The following is a 16,881-nucleotide window of genomic DNA, read 5'->3' as shown; positions in this document are numbered from 1 at the left end:
AGAATTACCTGGGGACTTTGTCATAAATGCAGATTGGGGGACCATCTGCAGAAATTCTGGGACATACTTTTCTTCTCTATTATGAGTACCAGGTGGTACTGCTGCAGGGATCTGTGACCATTCTATAAGAATATTTCAGGGGCCGGAGAGATAGCATGGAGGTAAGGTGTTTACCTTTCATACAGAAGGTCATCGGTTCGAATCCCGGCGTCCCACATGGTCCCCCGTGCCTGCCAGGAGCAATTTCTGAGCACGGAGCCAGGAAAAAACCCTAAGCACTGCCAGGTTGACCCAAAAACCACACACACACACACACACACACACAGAATATTGCATTGCAAAAAAAAAGAAAAGAATATTGCATTGCAGTTGTTTTCTGTGAGAAAGAACTAGAGAGGGGAAGTGGGGTTACCCAGATAATTGTTTACGCTTTCCATTTCACAACCATAAAATAATGCTCTGAATACCTGGGTTTCTTAATCAGAGAACACCACTGAAAGTAAGCTGCTGCAACAACCATGGCCATGAAATCTCTTTTATTTTGACATTCTCATTAGGTGCCTTCGACAATCATGGATCCATGGTTGACTGAAATTCCACTTTGAATCTGAAATCCAGGTTAGCATGGCTTTACATCTGATGCATCTGTTTTCCAGAAAGCCAAAGCACTGTGTTCTGTGTGAGAGGATAAAAATAAAAAAAAAAATTTTTAAAAACGGCAGTCTAAGAGAAATGGTTATTTCTTAAACTTATGAAATAGTTGAGTCAAATCTAACACATCTTACAATGTGTGGAATGTTTTAATATCAGAAAATCATTTAGTAGGAGGGTTAGTGTTAGGAGAAAACAACAGGGAAATTCTAAGGGACCGGTTTTGAAGAGGAATAAAAATATTTTATGTAACTCTGATAGTCAACAATGAGAGGGAAAAAAATGGAAGAAACAATGGGGCCTTTCTTTGCTCTCCAGCTCTGAACAAGGCTACTTGCATAGAAAGAACATCACAAAATCCAGCCAGAAGAAACTCATCAACAAATCTCTGTTCGTATTTATTCTCTTCTAATACTTTCCCCACTGTTTGTACTAGCCTTCATGTTACCTGTCAGTTGGATTTTGTATGGAACATTTCACCAGGGATCTGCAATCTTTGGTCAATAATTCTTGGCCTGTGTGTCTCTATTTGCTATTACAGTGTTGAATGTCACTGGTTCGGAAATGCACTGTTATATTTCTACTATCAACACAATGATGTGTACAATTTACCTATTACCAATCCTATTCTATCTCTTCGTCTCTGTCTCTGTCTCACTTCTGCTCCCTCGCTTATCTGCTGATATAGAGCAACATTCTTAAAAATATTTCTGACCCTCTGGTTTATAAAAAGCTTCAGCCTTAGGCTACTTTCTTCCTTCATAGCAGCAAATATTTCTCAACTCTAAAGCAAAAACCTTACTATGTTGCTTGCATTAAATTCTGGCCACCTTGCCCCTCTTTATCTTATCCATACTTCCATTTTCCTTAAGATATCCTGTTTTGTTTTGTTTTGCTTTGCCTTTTTTTTTTTTTTTTTGGTTACATCTGACAGTGCTCAGGGGTTATTCCTGGCTCTGAGCTCAGAAATCACTCCTGGCAGGCACGGATGACGATATGGGATGCTGGGAGTCGAACTCAGGTCCATCCTGGATCAGCTGCATGCAAGACAAATCCCTACAGTTGTGCTATCTCTGCGGCCCAAGATATCCTGTTATAATAAATATTTTACTTGGAGGGGTACTTTTCAAACACTAGGAGTTGCTTGAGGGTGGGAAAAAAATGTTAGAAGCTCTACAAACTAATTACCATCACTGCGAATTACAATATAAATTGGGATGAGTGCTTGAGAATTGGGGACTAAGGAATAGAAACATCATTATTATTCAATATTGTTAACATTATTAAAATGGGCTAACATAAGAGAGCATAATTCACCTTAACACTCATTGAACAAAGCCATAATCTTGAGCTTTAAGGGGAAGAATTCTATAGAAAATGTTTATTTGAGTGGAGAAATCTGAAATAAAAGCATATTCCTTATCACCTTCTCTTCTTGCCGTTTCTCCTCTTTGAAATCCGATGACCACTCAGACCTGACATTCATAATGTTAGATAATAAGTCTCCCAACTATGATGAAGAGAGGTAGACATCTAGAAGATAGTTTAAGTGTTCAACTTACCCTTGAAACATTTGGGAACTTCAATGGTGCCATCTCTGCACTGAGCCTCCTCTGTATAGCTACATTTCTTCTCCTTGTTTTTGCAGAAGAAAGACACTTTTTGGCCATGTAGCATCCCATTCTTAAATTTTTCTTGGAGCTTGACTTTCTCTCCTTCATAAAGCACTGTCGCTTTTTTGACTGGCAATTTACAAGAGGCTGAGAGAGAGAAAGAAGGACAGTATTTGCAGCCAAGACCTGTAAATTCAATTAGACTTCCTTTTTAATTTTTTTTTCTGTTTGAGGACCACACACAGCTGACTCCTGACTCTGTGCTAGGATCAGTCCTGACAGTGCTCAGTGGTGCAAGAGATCGAACATGGATGAGCCATGTTCAAGACAACCGCCCTACCCACTGTGCTATCTCTTTGGCCACAATTAAACTTTCTTGAAGCAATTATGACATTTCAATCAGCAAGTAAGTACTCCTAAAACAAATTTCCTAAGCCAAGAAGACTCCAATAATAGATGTAGTGAGTACTATCAGTTTACTATTGTTTACTAATAACAATTATTTCTCAGTAGAGCCATTAGTCTTGGTTTCCAAGAAAAAGGACCATTCCTTTTTCTACAGTAAACACAGAAGAGGGTCAGGGAAGAAGCGTTAGAATCTAGGTTTTAGTGGCAAAGGATTTGTCTAAGAGATCAAACTTTTGTACAGTTAACACTACCCACACAGATCCTGTTTATTGAGCCAATGTACCCACCCATCAGCCTGTGAATGTTGATTGAAAGTAACACACAGAGGCCTCTTTCTCTGAAAGACTTCTTTTGACCCCAAGGAAATCACCTGGCAAACTGGACCCCTACCTAGAGTCAAGATAAGATTTTGTCTCCACAATCCATAACCAATGACTCACTCTCGGGGCAATACAAAAAGTAGATTCACCTCTTGGTGGAATAAACTCTAGGGTAGAATCTGTGCTTCCAATCTCCCAGGAGGAAACTGAAGCTCGACTAGCTTTGACAACAGAATCATCCACTGTCCTTTTGCTGATTGTCAGCTGCCCTTTTATAATCATCCTTCACTTTCTTGAGCTAACTTAGCAGCATGGGTTAGCTTTTGCAACTACCAACAAAAAAGAGTCTTGAACAAAGCAGAAAAGGGTGTGCATTGGCAAAGACTTAAAAGCTCCTACAGGAAGCCCACACAATCTTTCATCATCTTATCAGGCTTGCAAAGAATCTGTTTATCTCGACAGTTTGATCTCAAACACTATGTGCCTGACTTCCTAAGCCTGAAACTCTCCTACACTGGTACAGTAGTGAGTCCTAAAATCATTCACATGCCAACAGAGAGGCAGCAAGGACTGAGCAACAAATGAACAAGTTAGAACAAGAAAGTGAGCAGTTCAGATGGTCCACTGTGAAAATTAAACAACACTTTAATATCTTACCCATTTTTCATACCTTTGCAACTTGGCTGTGCAGACCAATTTCCAAATTTGCTGCATTCAACTACTTCTGGGCCATCCAAGACATAGGTCTCGTGGCAACCATAGGTAGCTTTATCTTTATAATCAAGTACTGGTTTTGCAGGATGGTTCACAAATCCATTGTCGGGTCTTGTTGGGAATGGACATTTTACGTCTAAATAGATACATTCAATGACACATATTAGTATAAATAACAGGAGTTGCATGATAACTATTTTCATTTTTCTTTCAGATACCCAGATTTAGTGAATACAATGTCTAGGTATCTTGGGACTTTATTCTATTAACATTATTTTACGCTCATGAGACCTGGATATTAAAAACAAAAGAAGCAACACTTGGGAAGCATATGATAATGTCATGTGATCATAAGGTATTGCATATTGTAAATGTCATCACCATGTAATAGAAAAGCTGGGATTTGACAGAAGAAAATCTGCCTCTTTTCACCAACATGAAATTAAAACACAGAGACTTCCTCAGCAGTACTAGTGCACCATTACTTGGACTTGAAATGTCAAATCTTATTCTTAAGCTTGTTATTAGACCATACAAGAAACTATCATGAATTTGGCAGAGAAAATTGGGCTACTTCATGGTCTTGTCCATAGGAGACCCTCAGAGAAAGACCCTCACACTTCTACTTCTCTTAATCCCACTTCAAGAATAAGTCTACAGTCAGAAGCACTGAGTTCTTGGAGGTCTGCTCTTGAGATAGTCTTAGAGTACAAATTCCACTTTGGGAGAGTAATAGAGTACTGGTATGTCAATAGTTCAATACACATTTAGATATATAGATCTATGACTCTATAAGTCTACAGTCATGTAAACCATGATGAAGAACTTTATTTGTTGTTGCTTTTTTTAAATACAAACTCCAGAGTTGGACCACTTGACTGCTAGTTTGAATGTTGCCTTTCCACATTTTGAATTTATAAAAGCATCTGTTAGAATATTATGTGAAAAACTGGTCTGTGGAAAAAGTTCTCCATAATAGAATTTCTGCTTATCAATATATAAAAATGACACAGCTTGAAAGTCATCGATACTAAATGTTCAGATGGTGATTGATAGTAATACTTTTCGCAATTAATAATTAATAATTTTCACAATTAATAATGCAATGATACTTCAATAGCAAAATATTAAGAGAAAGTAAAAAATTTACAACTCCCAATGAATAGCATCATTTTCTTTTTCAAGGATCCTGATGGAGACCATGATTATTTCTAAAGTGTAGGTATTCTTATGTTCTCAAAATATCAACCACACATGGCTTACTAGTTCCAAAACAATGAGATATCTATCTCATTTCCTCACATATGACAAATCTACCTGTCAATCACAACTCACCTGTCAAAGGGACCAAACTAAACACCACCTCATAGACCCATTCTCTACCCTTCACTATGTGAGGGATGTATGATGAACCAAATGTTTTATGTGGAATTGAACTGTGAGTAAAAAATCAACCAAATTCAAACTATAGAGCATTGCTCAATCTGGACTCTTGAAAATGTCAAAGGGAGAAGACCAAAATGGCAAAGGGTCATCTTTCTTATTCTTTTTTTTTAAGTAGACACTGTGATTTACATCATTGTTTTTAGGCAAAGTTGGGCAGGGAATCATTCTTTAGAAGAGACTTAAAAATCATGACAACTGAAAGAAACTAAGTGTTTCTTGATTAGGTCCAACATATTATACAAGTAGAAAGGACACTATTTAATCACTTGGGGAAAATGTGCATATAAAACCAATGCTGCTAATGTTTTATATTATTATGACAGCCTTAATAACTCTTGTTAATAATTCAAACATGTTAAGTGTATCATTCTCCAGTCCCCCTGCAGTACTTCACAGGGATAATATAGGGGAACGTCCTTGTTCTTAGGATGATAGTCCTGAAGTATTTATGGGTCAGTGTCATAATGTGTAGAACTTATTTTCAGATGGCTCCAAGGAAAGAAATTATCTGTCTATGGAGAGGGAGAGAGAGGATGAAAGAATGGAAGGGAGAGAAAGAATGGCATAATATGTTGACAGTGGATACATTTAGATAAAGAGTTTAAAGAGGATAAAAAGAACCCATTTGGGAAGTTAGGACTTTGTAGGATTAAATCAGACAGGCACACATACAAGATAAGACCAGTACATGATGCAGAACTAAATCCATCCTAAAAATGCTAGTTATTTTATATTTTTCATTTCCCCGTGCTAAAAATGACTTAAGTTTTGAATCATTTCATCCATACATGTTATCTCTACTACAGGAGTCCACAGTCTAATTTTCTGTATGCATGTCAAATTCTATAATTTGTTGACTGATGATGCCACTGACAAACTCGAAGATGACAATATAGGTCAAATTAGGGTAAAATTTTTTTGTTGTTTTTTGTTTGTTTGTTTTGTTTTTGGGCAACACCCGGTGACACTCAAGGGTTACTCCTGGCTATGCGCTCAAAAATCGCTCCTGGCTTGGGGGATCATATGGGATGCCAGGGGATCGAACCGCTGCCCATCCTAGGTTAGCGTGTAGCAAGGCAAATGCCCTACCACTTGTGTCAGCACTCTGACCCCAGGGTAGAATTTCTACCTCTTTTTTTTTCGGGGGGCTTGGGGGGTCACACCCAGCAGCACTCAGGGGCTACTCCTTGCCCTATGCTCAGAAATCACGCCCAGCAGGCTTGGGGGACCATATGGAATGCCAGAATCGAACTCAGGTTCCCCCTGGTCAGCCACTTGTAAAGCAAATGCCATACTGCTATGCTATCTCTCTGGCCCCAGCTTACCTGTTTTTCTACCTTCTTCTCCTAGAACTCCCAGAATTCTCCTTACCAATATAAAGGAAGACTCAGTTATACAAACACACACCCTCTTCCTGCCTCACTCATTGACTTCTCATGACCTCTGCCCTCTGGGACATTCCTTCCCCCTCATTCTCCATAATCCTGCAGCTCTTGAGCAGTCATTGCAGTTCTCTGAGGTCAAAAGCCAGCTTTCACTCACCTGGTACCCTCAATGCCTACATTACACAGCAGATGGGAGATGCCAGCAAAGTCTGCCGAAACCCCTCATGATGGTGGAACATCAACATTTTCCCAATGGGCTTATTTTGTTTTGTTCCTGCACTCACCTCTGCATTCTGGTAACTCGGTCCAGTTTCCATGTGTTGTACAGGTCACCGTGTCATTGCCAAACATGACATATTGTGGCAGGCATTGAAAGACTGCCTTGTCTTGATAAAAGGAGTTATTTCCAGCCCTCGGCTTATAATCACTAAGTATGGCAAACTTAGGTATGGATGGTGGAGGGCAGGTTACAGCTGGAAGAAAAGAAGAACTATAAATTATAATAAAAATAGTTGGCATCTTTTCAATAGAGTTCTTCCAAAAAGAAAAGATAAAAAAGAAACACTAGGGGCCCGGAGAGATAGCACAGCGGCGTTTGTCTTGCAAGCAGCTGATCCAGGATCAGAGGTGGTTGGTTCAAATCCCGGTGACCCATATGGTCCCCCGTGCCTGCCAGGAGCTATTTCTGAGCAGACAGCCAGGAGTAACCCCTGAGCACCGCCGGGTGTGGCCCAAAAAACAAAAACAAAAAAAGCAAACAAAAAAAGAAACACTAGGAAGATTGATTGGAGATAAAGCAAATTTTGTTCAATTTCCAGAATGAAACAGTTCATTGCAGATGCCAAATAAGAAAAGATGGTTTGGGCTATAGATATAGTAGTATACAAGGGATAGAGTATTTGCCCTGTGTGAGACCAAACCAGATTTGGTCACTGATACCGCTATAGTTTCCTGAGCACTGTCAGGAATGATCCCTAAGCACAGAGCCGGGAGAATTGATAAGTGTGGCTCATAAAACAAAGAAGAACCAAAAGAAAAAAAAAGGAAGGAAGGAAGGAAGGAAGAAAGAAAGAAAGAAAGAAAGAAAGAAAGAAAGAAAGAAAGAAAGAAAGAAAGAAAGAAAGAAAGAAAGAAAGAAAGAAAGAAAGAAAGAAAGAAAGAAAGAAAGAAAGAAAGAAAGAAAGAAAGAAAGAAAGAAAGAAAGAAAGAAAGAAAGGAGAAAAGAAAGAAAGAAGAAAGGAGAAAAGAAAGAAAGAAAGAAAGAGAAAGAAAGAAAGAGAAAGAAAGAAAGAAAGAAAGAAAGAAAGAAAGAAAGAAAGAAAGAAAGAAAGAAAGAAAGAGAGAGAGGAAAAGGGCAAGTAAAAAAGTAAAGTAAACTATAAATTGAACTTTAAAAGACTGTCACACCAACACCACTAATTGATGATTTATAACACAATGCTTAGATTTGATAAAAAATCTTTGTTCCAAATATTCCCAAAGCATTTCCAAAGGTACTTCTTTTTTGTTTGTGTGGTGTTTTTTGTTTGTTTTTGTTTTGGGGTCACACCTGGCGGTGCTCAGGGATTACTCCTGACTATATGCTCAGAAATAGCTCCTGGCAGACACCGGGGACCATATGGGACGCTGGGATTTGAACCAACCACCTTGGATCCTGGATCAGCTGCTTGCAAGGCAAACGCCGCTGTGCTATCTCTCTGGCTCCCAAAGATGCTTCTTGATGTTTGAAAGGATACTGAAAGTCATCCTGCAGGCAATGCTAAAGATAATAGCTAAGGGCAAAGGTGACATCTTAAGTTCTACTGACAGTTTGGCTATTCTGTCTCTCCCAAGCAGGCCAGTGACCACACTTTATGAGCTTATCCAAGCAGCTTGTCACAAAGATGTGCTTAGAAAATAGTTCCTGTCATTCAGGGATATATAGACTAACTTCATGGAAGTCAGTGCAGATATGCCATTTGCCTTGAACCAACTAGATCGCTGTTGTCAAAGTAACAATGTAGAGCTTGGTCTTGGAGTTTCATAGAAATGAGACAATCAGGTTCCAGACCAGACACAAGAATAAAAATTTGTGTTTTAGGAGCTGGAAAGATAGCACAGTGGTAGGACGTTTGCCTTGCACATAGCCTACTCAGGACAGGTGGTTCGAATCCCGATATACCATATGGTCCCCCGTGCCTGCCAGAAGCGATTTCTGAATGCAGAGCCAGGAGTAAACCCTGAGAGCCACCAGATGTAATCCAAAAACCAAATAAATAAATAAATAAATAAATAAATAAATAAATAAATAAATAAATAAAAGAAAAAGAATTTGTGTTTTAACAATGTGCACAAGAAATTCAGGATTGTCAGAAAAGACTCATGCAGTGTAGATAGAAGGTAAAATTATTGTTCTGCTTGTAATTAAAGAAGAAGAAAAAAGACTGCATCATTGATACAAATCTACTTAGAAGGAGAACTATTTTGGGAACCGTGGTAATTACTCCTCTTGAATGAATTCCTCTACTTAATTGATGCTGGAAAAATGTTTGGGGGAGGGTGGCTTAGCTGTTCTTACAGTATTGTTCTTTGAAATGGTTTTACTTTTCTGCTCGCTTTTGCTAGAGCAAACTTCATCAAAATGTTAAAGAGCTGAAATTATTATTACAATATCCAGGCCTCCAGGTCAAAGATTAGACTTGAGAAGTGACTGGAGCAATAGGAAAGGAAATAGGGTGCTTGCTTGCTTTCTATATTACCAGGCCAGGTTTGAGCCTTGGTACCCCAGCTGGTCCCCTGAGGACTATCAAGAGTAATCTCTGAGCTTAAACACTAGACCTAGAGTAAGCCCTGAGCACTGCTGGATGTGGCCCCAAAACAAAAACAAAGATTGGACTTGAATGAATTGCAATATTGGGAACATAAGGACACATGTCACCTGTCCCAGTTCAAACACAGCCGATCTCTATGTGGACTGTTTGGCTAGAATGCCCAGATAAACCAGGCTTCTTTGTGGGCCTCTCATTCACTTCCATAGATGAAGGACCTTGGGCAAGTTTACTGTGAAAATGAATTGCCTTGTCTTCCTTGCCATGCAACTAACTTGCCAAGGACAGTGATAAACCTCCTTTACACATGAAGTCTCAGTGTTAGGGACAGAATATTGCACATAGAAGATTCTGAATCCATGTTATTATGAATGCAGGAAGAAGGAACAAAGCTGTTTCACCCCCTATTTCCAGAAGCTCTTCTACATTGGTGGCAGTCTCTATTGGATCAAGGCCACCCATAACCAAGCTCCTGCACAAATCTTGCCAGGAAGCTGGAGTTAAGAAATGCTATGAATTTCTGTCCTCACTAGAGAAGGACAAGAACTATGTTCCAGAACATTGCTTTGTTGTCAGGCTAGAGTTGTTGTTTCAGCCTCCAGAATAAGAAGCTATCAAGATGAAAGGGAAGCTGCCATCTTGTATTGCAATAATGAAAGGATACTGGGGTTTGAATTTAAAGTCCTGAAAACAAGAACGTCCCAAATGAGATACATCTGGCAATAGGGATCCACAGACTCACGAGAGCAGACGGGAAGGGATGGGGTCCAGTCCCCTTTCTCATTGCATTTAGCAGAATCAGTTCCATTCAAAACGAACCTGAAAAAGGCAAACTTGATCAATCAAGTGGTAAAACCCATTGACAAGACCTCAAATATCTTTTCCATTGAGCATTGCTTCAAATTATTACTTCCAATCTCTTTCCAAATTTATATTGTTGTTTTTCCTAAGGAGAAAAAGCTCAGGATTCCCAGCTTAATTCTACAGGTGAGGGCCGGGCGGTGGCGCTGGAGGTAAGGTGCCTGCCTTACCTGCGCTAGCCTAGGAGACGGACCGCGGTTCGATCCCCCGGCGTCCCATATGGTCCCCCAAGCCAGGAGCGACTTCTGAGCGCATAGCCAGGAGTAACCCCTGAGCGTTACCGGGTGTGGCCCAAAAACCAAAAAAAAAAAAAAAAAAAAAAAAAAAAAAAAAAAAAAAAAAAAAAATTCTACAGGTGAATTGCTAATAAGAGTCCTACAGTTGGGGATGTCAAAAACAAGCCCCTCAATTCTTTCTTACTAACCAGTCACTCAAGTCAACTGCTTCTTAGATAACAAGAGTCATTTATTTATCAAGATTACTAAACTGAATCAAGCTATACAACCTCTTATATTCTTTCCCAAGAATCAATTGACTCTTACAATATGTAACAATAACACAATTCATTTCCATTAAAAAATGTAATGTTCCTGGGGCTGAAGAGATAGTACAGGGATTAAGGGGCATGCCTTGCATGCGGTCAACCCTGGTTTGATTCCCTGAAGCACTTTATCCTCTGAACATCTCTGGGTGCTTGCAAGCACCACTGTGTATGACCCCGGAGGCCCCCAAGTACCCCTAAGGTGGCCCCAAAACCACAGGGCTACATTACATCCTGGATCTCTCTCATTCAACCACTGTCCAGTTGATGGAGAACCACCAGGAGGAGCCACCAACCCTTCTGTAGGCCTTTAAGAATCTCCCCTCCATAATAATGTTCTATCCTTAAAAAAAAAAAAAAAAACAATGTTCCAAGGTTATTTGTTATCAGATTAACCAATTTGCCATCAGTCCCTGAGTAAAACAATCAAATTTCTCTTTCACATAAGTTCTTAACCTTTAGTCCAAAGAGGGGTCTCAGCAAAAATGTGCCCTGGAGTACAGCCAACAAGCACTCCACAGTCTTCAGTGGTATTTGTGCTCCCAAGGCAGATGGACTGTTTGATCAACTGCCAGAGTTTTCCTCTTGGGAGATTGGGTTAGAAGAGCAATAAGAGAACTATAGTCAGTGAGGCCAGAACAATAGCACAGTGGACAGGGCATTCGCCTTGCACGAGGCTGACTGGGGTTTATTCCTCAGCATCCCATATGGTTCTCTAAGTCTGCCAGGAGATATTTCTTTCTTTCTTTTTTTTTTTTTTTGGTTTTTGGGCCACACCCGGTGATACTCAGGAGTTACTCCTATCCTGGCTATGCACTCAGAAATTGCTCCTGACTTGGGGGACCACATGGGAGGCCGGGGAATTGAACCACGGTCCATCTTAGGTTAGTGTGTACAAGGCAAACGCCCTACTGCTTGCACCAATGTTCTGGTACCCAGGAGAGATTTCTGATCATAGAGCCAAGAGTAACCCCTGCAACAAGAATAACTACCAGGTGTGGCCCAAAACTAAACAAACAAACAAACAACAACAAAAAGTAGAGAGAACTAGATTTTGGATGTCAGAGAGCTCAGTGGGCAAAAAGCAAAAAGGATAAAGAAAGAGAACCGTATTCAGATAAAGGGCTGGCAGGAGCCTAAGCAACCTCAGATTTGGTTCAACCCCAGAGAGAGTCATTGTCAGAGTCCCAAAACATCTCAACAAATTTTCTCCTAGAGACTAAGGGGCCAATTTATGATAATAGGTTCATAACAAAAACCCAAGTTCAACTCCAAAAGCATTTTAACCCTCAAGACAAGATTTGGATCAGAGATTTTAAGGAATCTAGGTTCAATCATTTCAAGGTAATCTCAGCTAACTAATTCATCTGGAGCAGAAAAATTTGACATGGTTGTGATTTTTTATTTTATTAGCTATTTTATTGTCTGCATCGTACCTCCTATAATTCCACCATGGCATGTATTAAAAGCAAGACTAAAATTAGTTTCTCTTCAACAGATCCAGCTTAAGGCTAGAGATTAAAATATTGACCCATCTATACACTTAGCTTAAGGGCACAGAAAAAGTTTCACAGATATTCTTAATGAGAAATCCTTACCCAGCGTTGCAAGAAAAGCTGATATTTTTGGGATATTCAAAAGTTGTATAGCGAACCGCTCCATTTTCTAAGATTCCAGCAAAAGGGCATACTCTGGCTGTGATTTAGAGATAAAAAGGTAAATTTCTATTTATACAATATTCCCTTAAATAATAATATAAAAACTCATTTCTGTCTTTTGATCCAATAACTCCAGCGGTAATATTCTAAGAGAGTAATATAAAATAAGTTAAATAAGATAGACACAAAAGGGCTGGCTACACTGATAACCAAATGGACAGATTATATGCTCACTCTCAGGGGACAAGTTTAACTGAAAAAAAGTAAATCAACACTTGTACTGAAAAGCAGGCATCAAATGTGAAGATTATAGAAATCAAGTTAGTATTTATAATATACTGATGAAGATATAAAATCATTCCTAGTCTTTGCAATGACGTAAAAATATGTGTATGTTGGGCTGGAGAAATGGTACAGTGGGTAGAAGCTTGCCTGGCACATGGTCAACCCAAGTTCACCTTCTTGTGTCCCATATGGTTCCCTGAACACCACCAGGAGTAATTACTGAGTACAGAGCAGGAGTCCTTAAAGCATTGCCAATTGTGCCCCACAAAAATAATTCCATAGAAAAATATTTAAAAACAGATTTGTTGGAGTTGGAAAGCTAGCACAGTGGTAGGGTGTTTGCCTTGCATTCACCTGACCTGGGACAGACCTGGATTTGATTCCTGGCATCCCATATAGTCCCCTGATTCTGCCAGGAGCTATTTCTGAGCACAAAGCCAGGAGTAATCCCTGAGCGCCTCTGGGTGTGGCCCAAAAACCAAAGGTAAAAAAAATGATTTTTTATTCTAGAATTATAGATAATTTAAAGAAAAAAATTTCCTGCTAATAATTACAGATATTTTAAATTAATTTTAAGTTATTTTACTTTACTATTTAACATAAAGTATATGGAAATTACTAATAAATATGTATAAGTTAACATAAATAGGTGTGTTTTCAAAAAAAAAACATGTCCCCCAAGCATGCCTCAGAATGATCAGACTAATTCTTTCCCTACACAACATTGCCCAATTTTATATAGGGTTGTTGCTCAATATCTGACCTTATGAAAAATATAATGTCCAGCATGATGTCACAGGAAAAAATAAGAGCAACCATCTATCATTAAGCCATGGTGACATAAATCTTGCTTTATATATTTTTTAAAAGTATTTGGTGGTATGCACTTTAATACAGTATAAAATGTAGTGACCCTTTGTTCACAAATACATGCTGTTAGGTGAAATTTACATTTGTTTGGGTAACTACTACATCATTTTCCAATATGAGACAAAGTTCAAGAGAAAAAAGGCTGGTCACGTTTGTTCTTCATTGAGTGTCTGCAGCATCTGCTTGGATTTCAGTGCATCTCCATGAGCCTCTTCCCTACTGTTCCTATCCTCTGTCCCTCTTCCCACTTCTGCAGCAGAAGCCCCCAGACCATTTTGTTTCTTGGCATGATCCCCTGCATTCTGACCTAGCATGGTCAGTCAGCCTCCCCACAAATTCAGATCCCAGTGAGGGGAAGGGTATGGGAGTATGAAGGATGGTGGAGACTTACGCATGCATCTCAGTGTGTTAACAGGCCAGATCCCTGACAGTGGGCAGGTGAAGCGTCTATAGCCTCCAGGAGAATAATAGCCTGGCAGGCAGGAATACACTATCTGGTCCCCTGGGTCATAAAAGTTTCTTAGTGGAACAACTGTGGCGAATGGTGATTCATCTGGCTTAGGACAAGCTGGAAACAGAACACAAAGACATTGGTTAAGAAATCTGTGCTTCTTCATGAAATTTGCTTATACGTGGCTGGATATGTTGAGTATTATGCTGAATGAAATGAGTCAGTGGGAGAGGGATAGACATAGAATGATCACACTCATTTGTGGAATATAAGGGGAGAAAGATAGTATGAGATCTAAGCTGGCCTTCTTAAGGTCCCCTAGCACACACAACTGAGAAATAACGAATGCCCAAATCTGTGCTATACACTTATTATGAACAGGAAGATCTCACATACTCACCTTAGCAATCATTTGAAAGGTCCCATCATTCACTCCATTCTGGGGGTTGAAATGCTAATGCCTAAACTAGCTACATATCATGAAGGTACTTTAAGCTGAGTTATACTAAATAATATTCAGATAGTCCCTTTCAGAATCTACTCCCCAAAGGATTCAGGGTCTCTGGCATCTCCTTTGGATTTTTGGTTGATGAAATCTTTGATGTCCCCTCAAAGTAAAAGAGTACTTACTTCGTCCTGCTGTAGCGACATGGCAGAGAATGCTCAAGAACAAGAAAAGCACCTGAGCAGCCATTGGGATGAATTTAGCATGGACGGTGCCAAAATGGGTTTCCTTCCTGAGAGTAGGGAGAGAGGCAGAGGCGAAAGGGCTTAAATATTAACCACTTTTGTGTACTTTTTATTTCTGTAAACACAAGATAAAAATCACAATTTCAAGGGAACTCAGAGGTCTGCATTCTTTCATTGCTTGCTTTCCACTTTGGTGGTTCTGTTGTGAAATCTCTGGTGAATGGTTTCTGTCTCCGTGACACTGCAGTTAATGGCCTAAAGCAGAAGCTTATTCCTCCAACAGAATTCGGGGGTGTCCCACTCACCAGATCTCTACCCAGTTCATTCCCACTCCTTTGTACCATGGATGCATGTAGCTGATGGAGCATCAAAAAGCATATTCCTTCTTGCCCACAGCAAGCTGGTAGGTGAAAACCAAGGTCTATACCATACTCAATGACTTTCAATGTTGATATTTCTAAAATAGTACCCCAAATTTCCAGACATAGGAATTCAAGAACAGGCACATAAAATCTCAATGCCTTAAAAGGCTGAGCTCATCCTCTCACTCTATGACCATTATTTCATCATTCTTCTTTCACCTGAAGTTAGTGACAAAATCCTTGCTAAGATCTTCTAATGTACTTCTCTCCCTCAGTGTCCTCTGATTCCAAGTTAACTCATTCACTGTTGATCCTTCTTAGATTTACTTAGCTGTATCTGTTCTAGGGCTTGAGGAGTTGAAACAAACCAGGACTCAAAGAAGAAAAGAAGTTGAGTAGGAAGAGAGATGGATGGTATTGCTTGAGAGAGTTCTCATGAGACATACATAATTGCATTGCTCTCTTAGATACCATTTACTCTAAGAGACTGAATATATAAATATGCAAGGATCAGACTTTATATAAAAAAATCTGGGGATCAGGAGATAGATAAAAGGATATACTTTGCATGCATGAGCCCAGCACCTCATCCTCCTCCATGCTCTCCCCGCATTAATCCCCCAGGACTGAACTGAGAATAGCTCCTGAGCACTGTTCATTGTGGAGTCCCCAAATCCAAAATAAATAAACTCAGACCATAAACTCTGTACCAACCAGTTTAGGAAGCCTAACAGCCACCTCCTTAGACATCAACCCAACTTAGAGCCAATCAGAGAAAGTCCAATACCCTTATCTAAACAAGTGCATTTGTCTCCATCTTCCCCACACCAACACTCTTTACTCTTTTCCTGTTATAGAGTTTTCCTCTCCTTTAACTGACTTTGGGTGCCTGCCAGAGGCATGCTGATGGCTGACCCGCTTTTTCAAGCAAGCTCTAAATAAAGCTTGTTCTCCTTTGGGTGGTCTTGGTTTATATCCACAGGTCCAAAGTTCCTTAAGACGACAGTTTGAGAAATGTTCTTGTCAGGCAGCGGGCCTTTATCTGTGCTTTTAATGAACAGTATGTTCCATGATAATGAGGAAAACGTACTGCTACTAATCTAAAATAATGGTGGTCCTTCCCCTTTTGTAATTAAATCATAACCTCTCCCTCCCCTACTCCCCATCTAATGAAGAGGAGTCAAGTTGTTTTATGTGATAAAGAGCTGAGGTTGATGGAGAAAGATGAAGAGAAACAGGCTGGGCACAAGGAATAAGCTGTTGAGAAAGAGATTTGAGACTGAGAAGAGAAAGTTTGGAGCAATTGCAGAAACTGACTGATAGACACTGAGGAGAAAGGACATGTAGATGAACTTAGCTGATGGATATACTTCCTATCAGGAGAAAACTTTCTGAAGGGTAGAAATATTCTCTATTTGCTGTAGGCAGTTGTTTTAGGAGTATGTGCAATTATCAGAGCTCAAACAACGAAACACTTAAGATGTGTGCATTGTCTCCTTGCTTCCTGTTTTCCTTCCACTCTTTTTATTTTCTTTTTCCCCATCCCACCCCACCATCTCTCTTTTTCTTTTCCTTATCTTCCTTCTACCATTCCTCACTTTCTTCTTTCCTCTCTTTCTTTTTCTTCCTTCCTCCCTTCATTTGGCTGTCCCTCCATTTCTTCCTATATCTCTCCCTTCCTTCCTTCCTTCCTTCTTCCAAGCAGACAAAACACCTTCCTCCCCTCCTTATCTTCTTCTCACCCTTCCTTCTTTTCTTTCTTCCCTCCTGCTCCCTTTCTCTCCCTTTACACTTCCTTCTTGCCTTCCTTCCTTTTCAT

At 39.7% G+C, this 16,881-nt stretch overlaps 1 protein-coding gene across 1 annotated transcript in view; it reads right to left on the bottom strand.

Moving 5' to 3' along the window:
• Positions 1–521: 521 nt before the first annotated feature.
• APOH (apolipoprotein H) overlaps positions 522–16,881 on the bottom strand; it is a 34,198-nt gene continuing 17,838 nt past the window's right edge. Inside the window, exons 2-9 of the mRNA XM_049780585.1 lie at positions 14,641–14,747; positions 13,951–14,127; positions 12,345–12,441; positions 10,087–10,163; positions 6,822–7,010; positions 3,663–3,842; positions 2,214–2,411; positions 522–675 (exon numbers count right to left, since the gene is read on the bottom strand). Of these exons, the coding sequence (XP_049636542.1) occupies positions 620–675; positions 2,214–2,411; positions 3,663–3,842; positions 6,822–7,010; positions 10,087–10,163; positions 12,345–12,441; positions 13,951–14,127; positions 14,641–14,747 (1,081 nt within the window). The 3' untranslated portion in view covers positions 522–619. The remainder of the gene's footprint in view (positions 676–2,213; positions 2,412–3,662; positions 3,843–6,821; positions 7,011–10,086; positions 10,164–12,344; positions 12,442–13,950; positions 14,128–14,640; positions 14,748–16,881) is intronic.

Source organism: Suncus etruscus, chromosome 1 (genome assembly GCF_024139225.1).
Source record: "Suncus etruscus isolate mSunEtr1 chromosome 1, mSunEtr1.pri.cur, whole genome shotgun sequence".
In the NCBI taxonomy this organism is placed as follows: Eukaryota; Metazoa; Chordata; class Mammalia; order Eulipotyphla; family Soricidae; genus Suncus; species Suncus etruscus.
This window is presented reverse-complemented; position numbering and strand designations above follow the sequence as displayed.